The sequence below is a fragment of the Saccopteryx bilineata genome, chromosome X (assembly GCF_036850765.1).
Source record: "Saccopteryx bilineata isolate mSacBil1 chromosome X, mSacBil1_pri_phased_curated, whole genome shotgun sequence".
Lineage (NCBI taxonomy): Eukaryota > Metazoa > Chordata > Mammalia > Chiroptera > Emballonuridae > Saccopteryx > Saccopteryx bilineata.
The window spans coordinates 63,410,776-63,425,230 of record NC_089502.1 but is presented as its reverse complement, the minus strand read 5'-3'; the positions used below and the strand labels follow the sequence as shown (position 1 = coordinate 63,425,230).

The 14,455-nt window shown below is 32.7% G+C and overlaps 1 protein-coding gene across 3 annotated transcripts in view; it reads right to left on the bottom strand.

Moving 5' to 3' along the window:
- The window catches only part of NRK (Nik related kinase), a 180,625-nt gene that overhangs the window by 24,811 nt on the left and 141,359 nt on the right, over positions 1–14,455 (bottom strand). For all 3 annotated transcript variants that reach the window (XM_066249843.1, XM_066249844.1, XM_066249845.1), the window contains exons 15-19: positions 11,091–11,158; positions 8,873–8,967; positions 6,000–6,094; positions 4,616–4,860; positions 2,361–2,691 (exon numbers count right to left, since the gene is read on the bottom strand). In XM_066249843.1, the coding sequence (XP_066105940.1) occupies positions 2,361–2,691; positions 4,616–4,860; positions 6,000–6,094; positions 8,873–8,967; positions 11,091–11,158 (834 nt within the window). The remainder of the gene's footprint in view (positions 1–2,360; positions 2,692–4,615; positions 4,861–5,999; positions 6,095–8,872; positions 8,968–11,090; positions 11,159–14,455) is intronic.

Below are 14,455 nucleotides of genomic sequence, written 5' to 3'. Positions count from 1 at the left end.
CAACCAACACAAACTCAAGAGTGTAAACATGCTTCACTGAAAATTTAGCTAGCTTCCATTAACTTATGAAGAGAAACTAAGGAATAAAAGCCACAAAATGTGACAGATTTTACGCAGATGCTAAAACCTTTAGAAAAACCTACCAACTGTTTTTGGCAAGCCTGTCTGTTAATAAGAATGTTTTGGTGTCCAAACATGTATTCTTGGTATTAAAAGAGTTGTGCTATTCTTAGAAACTTGTTTTTATAACCATTATAACCACAAAATTGTGGTAGGGTACCTGTCTTTTATAAATTAAAATGGAAGTAAGATCAATTCACTCTGTAAATGTCAAAATATTCCTTGCGATAATTGGACATACCCAAGGATGCTATAAAAACTATGTTGGGACATCCTTTTTAAATGTCTCTAATTAAAATAGATAGGTAAGTAGGCAGGCAGGTAGACAGACAGACAGAGACAGACATCGCTACTTTCCAACTGATACTGCTTTCCTATTGGAATGCATCTAGGGATTTTCCTTTCTGTCTTTTTGTTTTCTTCCTTCATTGATTTCTTCCATAATTATTATGCTTCTATCATGGAACAAGCACTAAGATAGGCCCTGAGACTGGGTAAGTGAGTATAGAAAAGTAAACAAAGATGAATTAAACATAGTTACTGCATTTTAGGAATTCACAATCAAGTGTGATTGAAGAGCAAGCAAACAACCAAATTACAATGTCATAAGCATGAAAATGAAACTATGGGCAAAATTCTTGCAAGCACAGAGGAAGGGGTGTATAATTCTGCCTGGATGTCAAAGGTGATATATGAGTTGAATTACGAAGGATGGCTAGTGAACAACTTGCACAAGGGCACTAATTTATGAAACACTATGGCACCTTCTAAGCCACTTCGTGTGATAGGACAAAAGGGTGAGGAGATAGACTGGCAAAATGTTTCCTCTGTCTGGAATCTCACCTGCATTTGCAGATATCCAACTACTTTCCATTTATCAAGAATTAGTTCAAATATGATGTGCTCCAGAAAATCTTTTCGGTGATAATTCCTATTGATCTAGCATCTGTGAAGCTATCTGAATATTTTTAAACCTATTTATAAAGTCAGTAAATCTTTTTTGAATGACAATTCATTATGTAAACACAGTTTGTTAATTTTTAACTGTATGCGTTAACAGTTCCTTAAAAAATTGAAACAGAACCTAGCAATACCATTATAACAAAGAATTGAAAACAGTGTCTCCAAAAACAGATACTTGTATACCAATTTTTACAGAAGTATTATTCATGATAGCAAAAAACTTAAATCAAATGTTCATGTACAAATGATTAGTCACACAAAATTCAGTATGTTCATATTATGAGAAATTATTTAACCTTAAAATGGAAAATAATTCAGACACATGCTAAAAACATGAATGAACCTTAAAAATGGTATGCTAAGTGTAATAAGCCAGACAAAAAAAGAACAAATATTGGATGACTGCTTATATAAGGTACCTAGAAAAAAAAGTAGAATAAAGGTTACTAGGGATGGGGGAAGAGATGATGGAGAGTTAATTGTTTAGTTTGGGGGGATTATAAGAAAAGTTCTAGCCCGACCAGGTGATTGTGCAGTGGTTAGAGCATCGGATTGGGATCCAGAAGACCCAGGTTTAAAACCCCAAGGTCAATGGCTTGAGCTCAGGCTCAGCCAGTTTGAGCGTGGGCTCATCAGCTTGAGTGTGGGATCCTAGACATAAACACATGGTTACTGGCTTGAGCTCAAAAGTCTTTGGCTTGAAGCCCAAGCTCATTGGCTTGAGCAAGGGGTCACTCACTCTGCTGGAGCATCCTGGTCAAGGCACATATGAGAAAGCAGTCAATGAGCCACTAAGGAGCTGCAACGAATTGATGCTTCTCATCTCTCTCCCTTCCTGTCTGTCTGTCCCTATCTGTCCCTCTCTCTGTCTTTATCACAAAAATGTTCTAAAAATAACTAGTAGTAATAGTTGAACAACATTGTGAATGTATTTAATTTAAATGAATTTTATATTTACAATTGGAAAAATAAAAAAATTCATATATATTTTACAAAATAAAAACTGAGAAAAAAATGTATATGTTAACAGATATTATCCCAAACATACAATGTAAGAAATAAAAGCCAATAAAGAAGATATTTTTGTCCATGGAAGTAAATAGAAACCATCCAAATTAGAAAAATCAAAGATCTGCCTACAGCTATAATTAAAAATCTTTAAGGCTTTGGGATAGAAGTTTAAATTATATGTGGAATGCCTGGAAATATGACATATCAAATGAAGAAACACACTAACAAGGAGTGGAATCCATTCGCCTTTTCAAGTGGTGCATTACCTCCTGTTGATGTTCAAAGTCCTGCGATGCTGGTCTTTCCAATCCTGAACCATCTCTGTCTGAGCAATATGATCCTTCATCGAGTTCAAGGTCTTCAATCTCTTCATTAGTTCCACTGACTCCCCTACCTCCATTACTCTCCATGCCTCTTCTGTTCCCTTTATAGGCTCTATCTTCTTCATAATATTCAATAGCTGCATTGTCTCCACTGGCTGCATATCCTTTGTGGCTTGTACTGGTTCTCTGGCTTCCGTAGTTGCTGCACGTTCCTTCTCCATCACCTCCATCTCTACCATTTTGTTTCCAGTTTCCACTTCTGTCATAGCTTGACCTGATAATGAGATTCAATTAATGACTGGGTGAAAGGTGACCCAACAATAACATATCTGAAAGTCAGCAAATTAAACAGAATTAGGATGCTTCCTATACATATATACTATCTTTAGGCACATTTTTGCTCTATGTGATATGTGAATACTACTGATATGATATTGAGAGGAGAAATGCCTCTATGTCTTTTCATTCTTAAATACTGAATTAATACCATAGCCACCATCTATTCCCTAGCTGCATTTGGATGGCAGATGGAAGAGAACTCTAATCCTTTATTAGGAACACATGTTAGGTTGGTAGCAAAAAGATGTATTTTTTTAAAATAATGGACTGTTTCATTCATTAGCAACTTCACATTCACATGAATAATCAAGCCTATATTCTTGGCTCAATAATATTTGAATAATTCTTTTTTTCAATATATATTAATTTATGCTAATGTTAACATGTGCCTTGATTTTCTAACATGTGTATTGACTGCTTTGTTACAGAATCTCATTGATTGTTTTACTCCCACTAGGAAGTTCAGTAATATAGATCTCATTAAGCTAAGATAGTTGTTTAACTAGTTGCTAAGAACACCAAACTTAACAAAATGTTTCAATGATCTTTTGCATAAGAGACATCATTAACATGTATCTATTATATATAATTCTAAAAGGAAATTTATTTGACAGTGGAATTCTTAATAGGTTTTTTTAATTGGCAAAAAGAAAAAAAATCCGATCTGTTCTGTCATATAATCCACCAATAATATTTAAAATGTAACAAACCAGTATATGAATTTCAATATTATAAAGAAACAATTCTCTCACTGCTAATTGTTTTTTAATTTTGTTTAGAAAATTGACATTAGCAAAGTGATATTGATCTGTAAGAGTATATAGGTTTCAGGTAAACATTTCTATAACGTTTGAACTGTTGATTATGTTGTACACCTATCACCCAAAGTCAAATCATTTTCCATCACCTTATAGTTGTCCCTCTGTACACCCTACCATCGTCCTATCTCCACCTCCTCCCCCTGGTGACCACTTCACTTTTATCTATGTCCATCAGTCTAAGTTTTATATCCCACCTATGTATGAAATCATACCATTCTTAGCTTTTTCTGATTTACTAATTATTTTTATGAAAAATGTAAAAATATGTTATAGTAATTAATCTTTTTTGAAAGCAGTTTAAAAATGAACTATGAGCATATAAAAACACACAGGCTGTTTAGAGCAGGAACAAGAAAGTATATATACATAGCAAACAACTGGTACCATGCCCAAAACACTATTTCACTAAATATTATTAATTTGGGGAACTACTTTATAAAAATATAAAATTTAATGAATACTAAATTTAGATACAGCAGTTTTTAGGATTCCGAGAATAATGCCATATTAGTAAGTTGCAACCTAAAATCAACAAATGGAAGTCAAGTTTTACTCATTTTAAAGCAAATTTAGATATTTTGTTCACAAATACTAGGGCTTTGTCATATAGTTACTAAGTAGCACACTGCTCAATTTGTCACTCCATTTTTCATACTTATTTCAGTTTTATGGAGTAGGATGATTCAGTAGCATTAATGTTAACAGATGGCTTGGGATGGTGAACACAAAATACAGTGTACAGATGGTATGTTGTGGAAATGTGTGCCTAAATTCTATATAATTTTGTTAACCAGTGTCACCTTAATAAATTATATGAAAGGGAAATGAACATAAAAATGAATAAATGAGTTTTTTGTTTATGAAATTAAAGAACCTAACATATACTTGAATACTAATAAAATATAGTGCACAAAATTTACCAATATGCAAATACAATTCTTTCACTCTTTTAGTAAAAAATTTTGAAAGTAAACCAAAGATGCAAATAGTTTTGAAATTATAAAACATGAATAGTGAAAATAATACAGAAAAACTAACCTTGGCCAACTAGAAGCATCGTCATGATTATTGTCTTTGTCCTCAACAATCTCATCATTGCCATCATCATCGTGGTCTTCACTGACATCATTAGCCTGAACAACCTGGTTATCTGAGGCATCATTGCCATTGTCATGGTTGTAGGTATCTTCATATGCATCATTAGAATCCTCATCATCACCATCAGTATCAGTATCAGTACCAGCATCATAGAGTTCAACATAATCACCATTTTCTTCAGGTAGCTGAATGAAAAGTGCAGGAGTTAAGTAATCATTCCAGAAGATTTCAGAGAGTACATTACAGTCTATCCATTCATATGTCAAGTAAACAAGGGTGATAGTTTCCCTACTTTAATTCTATCTGGAATCTGTGTGCACAAGAAAGGCTAATATAGTCTTTAATATCCTTTTATTTTGTTCTAGATTGGAACTTTTCCAAGCTGACACTACTTTAAAATATATTTTCAATTGAAATAAATATGTTTACTCAGTAGATAAAGGCAACATTTTTGTGACGATGAGATGCCAAAACTCAAACTTCAGGCTGTGATCATTAATGGACTTTCTGGAACAAAGAAGAAAAAGTTTACTCACTTTTTTTTTGTTACCCCCTACTTGTCCTCTGAGGACTAAACATTTGGTTTTGGTACTGGGAAATAGAACAGATGATTTGATGCCCTATGGACGATATAGTCACTTTTTCCTTTCATTTTATCCTCTGACATTAGGATTAACACATAACTCTTAAAATTGATAGGTTAATTTCCCAAGTCTAGTTTCACACAGCATAGGTTATCTGAAAGTAACTCAAACACTTTTAAGCAAAATAACATAAATCCACATCTGTTATGTGTCATATAAACAACCATTGGACAACCTGAAAAGGATGTGTATGTGTAGTAAAATAGGGGTAATTACAAAAGTAAAATGGAATTATCTAAAAACACACTGCACAAAGATTTGGAAGACTTCGTGGGTATGAAATCAGAGGGAATTTTATCTTTCAATATATTTCTTCATTTTTACATATTGCCTGATCATCCAAGAAATGATATAAAACAAAATTTGAGCATCTAGGCTGTACTCTTCAATTTGAGATTATCTTCTATCATTTTTTATAATCCTCTTTTGAATATGTTCTGACACAAGAATGTGAAAATAAAATAATAAATTATTTTATGATTAATTAAATGTTTTAAAATTTATTTTCTAGATTTCATCTTGTACACACTCAGCAATGGAGATCCATCTTTGAAAGATTAATGTAAAAAGTTAACACATTAACCTTTCTCTCAAGAAAAGATAAAAATATATAAGTCAAAATAAATTGAAAATGAAAGAGAACAGACATAAATGTATTAAGATTTAAGATGGAAACCTACATGGACATCAGCCAGCAATTTCTGATCAATTGTAGAATAAGGAGTTGATGACTGGGACCTTTCCCCAGTCGCTGGACTTTCTTCCTTGGAAGATTCTGTGGAATGCCAAGAAGACATTAGTAACAGTTGGTGATCACAGTCATTGCCTTCATATTTATAGTATATCAGTTCTATCTTTTGGTATTTTTCATGTAGACCAGAGGTAGTCAACTTTTTTATACCTACTGCTCATTTTTGTATCTCTGTTAGTGGTAAAATTTTCTAACTGCCCACTGGTTCCACACTAATGGTGATTTATAAAGTAGGGAAGTAATTTTACTTTATAAAATTTATAAAGCAGAGTTACAGCAAGTTAAAGCATATAATAATAATTACTTAACAAGTACTTTATGTCGGATTTTTGCTAAGTTTGGCAGAATAAATCTTTATAAAACAACTTACTATAGTTAAATCTATCTTTTTATTTACACTTTGGTTGCTCCATTACTGCCCACCATGAAAGCTGGAACGCCCATGAGTGGGAAGTAGGGACCAGGTTGACTACCACTGATGTAGACTTATTCCATTCAGAAAATATCACCTGATAAATTCTCATGAGGCCAAGATTCTAGTTTCTGTTTTCAGTGACAGTGACAGGCTCAAGGTGTGTATTGTCTATAGAACTACATGGCTATTCTTTTTTTTTTTTACCTTTTTATTGAATTTCTTGGGGTGATACTTGTTAAAAAATTATTCAGGTATGTGACTATTTTGTTTTCAAAATTAAAGGAATGCTTGCTAAATATTTCTATCTGTATAGAAGGTACACAGTAAGACTGGTAGACAGACAGTTACACAGTAAGACTGAAAGACAGTTCAATTATTAAAAAAATAATATAAAGAATTGGGTGGGACCACTGGCCTCCCATAGTAATCAGTGGGAAAAGAATTTAACGGTGGATTAGAAGATGATAGCTTACACAAAACTCTCAAAAGGAGAGATGACTGTAATCACAATCATCTGATTTCCATTCAGGGTTACAAACTTAAGTGTTTCTATACAGGCAAAAAGTAAACAACTGAAAAGACAAAATGTAGCCCTTTTCATGAAACTGGTAGCCTTTCTATAGTGGTGTTGTGTAATAGAACTTTCTTCAGCAATAGAAGTGTTATGCATCTCTACTGTCTAATACAGTAACCACTAAACACAGGTGCATATTGAGCATTTGAAATATGACCAGTGTGCCAGAGGGGTTGACTTTATAATTTTTTTTTTACTTTTCATTTTAGTTTTAATATTGATAACTACATCTGTCTAGTTACTATCAAAATTAATGTCTCAATTTTATGATGTAAATACTTCTACTTAAAATGCAGTTTATCTTAATTAGTTGTCTGGAGTTTTGACAAAGAATAATACTATCCCACTTTTATTTACAACAGTGGCATATATACTGAAATTAATGGCACTTCACTGCAGAAAACATGTATTTGCATACATTGGTGTCTTTTGAGAATATTAGACTAAACATGCATAATTTGTGTCTGCATTTTCTGGCACTGTTGAACATTTGTAGTTTCTTATTCTGCAGGAAACCATTTTCACTTAAGGCTCTTAATTTGTTATTTAGGTTAAATAAGTTTGGGTGAGTGTTCGAGATTTGTGGCAAATTTATAGTAAGGTGTTCTGCTTTCCTGCATGATAAAGAATGCAGTCTCATGGGGACTTAGAATGTTTTATGTAGCACACACAATAAAATAATAAACTACCTGAGCCAAAAGTAACTTTAGCTATTATCCACACAGATGCAATCCATCCCCTTCTCTCTCTAACCATTGTTCAGACTGCATTGGAGCTTAATTCATAATTTTCTTATTTTAAGATAATGATATGAACAAACCTTAAATTTTTAGTTGTTTTCCAGTATTAGCCAAATTACTGTAGGTAAATCAGAAAGATTCGGGGGGGGGGGATTCCTAAAGTTACTCTTCACACAGGCTTATCTTATTTTTCAAAAAATATTCCTGCACAAGGAGACACCATTGTTTAAAATAATTCTGCCATTATTTGAGCCTCCTAAGAAGAATGATGTTTTGATTTCAGGTCTTTAAAATTTGATTTTACAGTTATCAACATTTTAATAAAATCTATGTGCTACATTTTTACAGATGACTAGGAGATTCAGTCAGGTATTTGGTCCTTGCTTACCTTACTTGTATTGCTTAAAAGTAAGTAATGCAGGATTTTGTTAACCCATGCACAACTTTTGCCTTTGTTTACCCAATATTTCACAAATCTATAATTTAAGCTCTCTTAAAAGCACATCATAAAATAAAAGACTTGTTTGAAAGTCATATCACAATTTTTGAAGTTATTTTCTAGGATTTTATTGATTAATATTCTATGAATTTTGATTAAAACATCAATCTGTAACCTTTTGAAATGTTTATGAGGTACGGTATGTCTTTTACATCAGGAGCTGAAATAACAAACTGATAAATAAAGCAAATACTTGAAACTATTTCATCTAATATTTCCATGTACTAAAAATAGCGTATAAATTTAAGCCTATTGGAGAGGCTTCCCTCAAGTTTCTATCCCATATATTTCTCATATATTTCACACATATAGAAACTAAAGTTGACGTTAAACCCACTTCCCAAGACAAATTGCTAGTACTACTACTCCACTGAAAGAAGAAACTTCAGAAAAATTTATTTCTATTTCTCATAGTTCACTGCTGACCACCCAACTGCCAATCCAATGGCCTCTTTGTCTTAATTTACTTGGCCACCTGATACTTTTGATTAATTTCTTACTCAAATTATTTCTTGACTTCCACAATATAAATTATGAATCATTAGCTCTGTGTTTTGACTGTGCTTTGAATCACCTGGTGTTGCTGGGCAATTTTGAGGATTTTGCAAGCTCCTTTGTCTGCTGTCCATGGGCTTCTGAGCTTGTTCCAAAAGAGACAACTGAGGAACGCTAATGAAAAGACAGAAAAGTATGTGTCATGTCCTAACATTCAGAAATGGAATATACAACTCAACATCAAGACCAACAATAAGTTTTGATAAAAATATATGAGTATATGCCAAATTGGAAAGAAGTAGAGCTTGAGTAATATTTTTCAATTTTCCCCAAACCTGCTATTTAATCAAAGAAATTATTTTTGAAATATATTCCCATATAGTTATGTTTCGTTTACACATTTATTTCTAAAAAAAAATCCTTTAAAGTTTATTTCAGTAAATATTTAAATGTTATTATACCTGGGTAATACAACAGTAAACATAGCTTTATAATGTAGGTGAGGATTTCAACATGATATAAACATTAAGAAAATTATTTTTTCCCTGTCCGGTTGGCTCAGTGGTAGAGCGTCAGCCTGGCGTGCAGGAGTCCCGGGTTCGATTCCCAGCCAGGGCACACAGGAGAAGTGCCCATCTGCTTCTCCACCCCTCCCCCTCTCCTTCCTCGCTGTCTCTCTCTTCCCCTCCCACAGCCAAGGCTCCATTGGAGCAAAGTTGGCCCAGGCACTGAAGATGGCTCTATGGCCTCTGCCTCAGGCACTAGAATGGCCCTGGTTGCAACACAGCGATGCCCCGGATGGGCAGAGCATCACCTCCTGGTGGGCATGCCGGGTGGATCCCAGTCGGGCACATGTGGGAGTCTGTTTGACTGCCTCCCCGTTTCCAACTTCAGAAAAATACAAAAAAAAAAAAAGAAATTTTTTTTCCAATATTCCACTTTTATCATCCTGATTGAAAATGCTTGGAAAACATTATTTTTAATGTCTTGTTCCAGATATAGAGACAGATGGATGAACACATAGCTAGAAACTTTAGTTTTTACTATTCAAATTCAAAGAGTATTTAAAAAGATTTTTGGAACTAGTATTGCTAAATTTTACAGTTGCTTTGGAATTTTTTGTATAAGAAGCACTATGGCTACTTATTTAAGACTAGTTTTTTCTATGACCCAACATTTCAGGAAAGACTCAAGTTTCACTAAAATCAATTTTATAGAATTAACCATAATTAAAGTTAATATATTTGCTATTCATAAATTTAAAAATCCTTTTTTAACATGATTAACAAATTTCAGTTTAAAAGCATTATCAATGTTTATATAATATTATATTGAAGTCATACCCCATTATATTAGAAACAGAAACACAAAACTAAAGTGGGTCTTCCCTTCCTTTGTAGTCAGAAGGTCCATGAAAACTCATTCATCAAATAAAGAGAAAGTTTCTAATCTAGCTTTTGAATTTTCCACGATATCTACACGTAATGTAAATCTAAGTACATAAATATATGGACTTTTAAAATATAACAAGGTAGGAATATACATAGTATATTATATCACCTCTATGCCATCTGGACATACTAATCAGTATTTTGAATATAGTCAGTGCTCAATAAATATTTACTGAATGACTGAGTGAATAAATTTAGGCTAAATTTTATCCATTACATATTGGTGTTGGAGGGGGTATGATTTTCAAGGAAAATCTACATTAAAATTTAGCTTTCAAATATAATGCATTGCACACAATATCTAATATATGAAACATGAATTTGAAAATTATTGAAATTCACCAATATTACAGGTGTAAGAAATACAGTGACTGGTACAAGCTATCATTCATATAATGTTGAGTTTTAGATTAGATTTTCCCTATAGATCACTTTAGGCTTACACATTCTGTATCATTAACTTTGGAGGTTAGGGACTATTTTATGTGGACATTTTATCACATAGTAAATAATAAAATTTTAATTGAAGTACATAAAACAAGTGAAATTACACATATTTTATGTAAATTTATAGTTGAAAACTGTCAAAAATTCATTGTTGCTACTTTTACTAAATTTTGGAACTTACCAGATAATTATCAAAGTAAATGACACTGAGATTGTGTATGTCCAAATATGAAAGATCTAGTTAATGGATCATTGCAATTTAGGATTCAAATATGGGCTGTTGATGACGATGTTGTTAATAGTTGGGTTTTGACTTCACATAGAACTTAGTATCAAATAAATAAGCTTTAATTTTCCATGTGATAGTAAATAGTAAATAAAAAAATCAAAGGCACATACCTTGAAGAAAATTGGACATTATGTTCATGATCTTGATTGTAAGGCATAGAAGCAGATCTGTCTTGGACCTTAAAGACACAATACAGTACTTCTATAAAATTCCCCATCATAAATTCTTTTTAGTTTAATTTACAGAAATATGCCTTTCTTTATATAAAGATATTTTCCTAAAAATCTAACTTATAAAATGTAATTTTTATAAATAGATTATATTTTTATAATTACTTATTAGAATTTCTTAATTATAATTTCTTATTTCCTTTTTTATTGATTGACTTTAGAGGGACAGAGAGAGGAAAGGAGAAAGAAAGAGGGAGAGAGAGAGAGAGAGAGAGATTTATTTTTCTATTTAGTTGTACATTCATTCATAGTTTCTCACATGTGTCCTCACCGAGGATCAAACCCAACACCTTGGTTTTGTGAGACAATACTCTAATCGACTGACCTAACAAGCCAGGACCTATAATATCTGATGATAGCCTTGAATTTAGCATAATAACAGATTCCAAAGATCATATAACAAATGCCCTTATTTTGTTATTGAGAAATCTTTAGCCCAGAAAGGGAAAATAATTTTCTTAAGAATTATATGTCAAGTAAAAAAAATATTTATTGTCAAAATAAATGTCTTTCAACTTCTAATTTAATGTTCTTTTTATGTTTTCATATTACTTTTTATATCAAGTCCAAATATTTCACTCACTCACCCTTTAAACTAAACCTAGATTTTCAAATAGTGTAATACATATACGTATACATCATTAAAATCTCTTGAGTCAAAAGTCTCACATTTTAAAAAAAGTGTTTTTCACTTGATTACAAGAAGGCTGCAAGATCATATGTGACAACTCTGCAACCAGCATAATAGTTAATGGGCAAAAACTAAAAGTGCTTCCCTTTAAATCAGTGATAGAAGAGGGATATCCACTTTCACCACTATTATTCAACATAGTACTAGAAGTACTAGCCACAACTATTAGAAAAGAAGAAATAAAAGGCATGCAAATTGAAAAGGAGGAAGTAAAACTGTCCTTATTCACAGATGATATAATACTGTATGTAGAAAACCCTAAAGAATCCACTAAAAACTACTAGAAATAGTAAATGAATTCTGAAAAGTAGCAAGATTCAAAATTAATATTAAAAAATCAGTGTCACTTTCATTCACCAAAAATGAATCATCAAAAAGAGAAATTAAGAAAAAATCTCATTACTAATGCAACAAGAAAATAAGGTCCCTGGAAATAAATTTAAACAAGGAGGTAAATACCTGTACTCAGAAAATCATGTAATATTGCAGAAAGAAATAGAGAAAGATACAAATAAGTGTAAACATATACCATGTTAATGGATTGAAAAAATTAACATCATTAAAATGTTCAAACTACCCTAAGCAATCTACAGATTCAACAAAATTTCTATTAAAATACTAACTGCATTTTTCACACTTCTAGATCAAACAGTCCAAAAATTTAAAGGTAGCCAAAAAAGACCCTGAAAACCCTCAGCAATCTTGATTAAGAAGAACAAAGTTGGAGAAGTCATGCTATTTAATAATAAACTACTACAAGGCCAATATAATAAAAATCACCTGGTATTAGCATGAAACAGGCATATAAATCAAGGAAACAAAATAGAGAGGACAGAAATAATCTCACACCTTTACCGTCAATTAATATTTGACAAAGGAGGTAAAAGCATAAAATGGAGTAAAGTCAGTCTCTTCAGTAAATGGTGTTGGAAAAATTGGGCAGGTACAAACAAAAAAAGAAAGAAAAAGTAGACCACCAACTTACACTATTCACAAAAATAAACTCACAGTAGATAAAAGACAATTGTAAGTCACAAATCATAAAAATCCAAGAAGGAAACATAAGCAGTGAAATCTTAGCCATATCTCGTAGCAATATTTTTGCAGATGTATCTCTTTGGGAAAGGGAAACAAAGAAAAAAAATAGGACTACAACAAATTAAAAATCTTTTGCATAGCAAAAGAAACCATCAAGAAAATAAAAAAGAAACCCATGGTAGAACATATTTTCAAATAATACATAAGATAAGGGGTTAATTTCCAATCTATACTGCTCATAAAAATTAGGGGACGTTTCAAAATGAATATGAAACTATAAAATGTCCCCTAATTTTTGTAAGCTGTATATATATAAAAGACTTATACAACTCAACACTAGGAAGACAAATAACCAAACTAAATAATGGACAAAGGACTAGAATAAGATACTTTTCCAAAGAGAATTTACAGATAGCCAGTAGACATATTAAAAAATACTCAATGTTACTAATCTTAGAAAAATCTAGAGAGATGCAAGTTAAAACCACAATAAGATATCACCTCATAACTTCCAGAATGACTATCATCAATAAATCAACAAACAGCAAATGTTGGTGAAGGTTTAGAGAAAAGGGAACGTGAATTGTTGGTTGGAATGCAGATTGGAACAACCACTTTGGAAAGCAGTATGAAGTAATCTCAAAAATTAAAAATAGAACTACCTTTTGACTCAGTTATCACACCCCTGGGATATAGCTTAAGAAGCCTGAAACACTAATTCTAAAGAATATATGCACCCCTACGTTCATTGCAGTGTTACTTACCATAGCTAAGTTCTGGAACAGACTAAGTTCCCATCAGTAGATAAGTGGATAAAAAAGCTGTGATACATTTATACAATGGCCATAAAGATATGGAATGTTACCTTTCATGACAGCATGGATGGACCTCAAGATCATTATGCTAATTGAAATAAGCTAGTCAAAGAAAGTCAAGTATCATATGACTTCACTCATATGTGGAAGCTAATGAACCAATGAACTAAGAAGGGGAATAGAGACAGACTTATACATAGAGAGTAGGCAACAGTTGTTGTAGGGGGAGGAGCTGGGCAAGGTTAGGTGGAGGGATAGAACAAAAAGAAAAAGAAAAAGTCCCCTCATGGACAAGGACAACAGTTTGATGATTGCTGAGGGGTGGAGGTGGCGGAGGGTATAAAGGTGCACACAATATGCTATACAGAGATGTGTTATAGGATTGGGCATCTGAAACTTGTATAATTATGTTGACTTGTGTCTCCCTAATAAATTCAACTAAAAAATAACAGTGGCCTTGGCCAGTTTTCTCAGTGATAGAGCATCAGCCCGGAGTGTGGAAGTCCTGTATTTAATTCCTGACCAGGGCACACAGGAGATGTGTCCATCTGCTTCTCCACCCTTCCCCTTCTCCTTTCTCTCTATCTCTCTCTTCCACTCCCACAGCCAAGGCTCCATTGGAGAAAAGTTGGCCTCAGCACTGAGGATGGCTCCATGGCTCAGGCAATAGAATGGCTCCAGTTGCAAAGATACAACTCCCC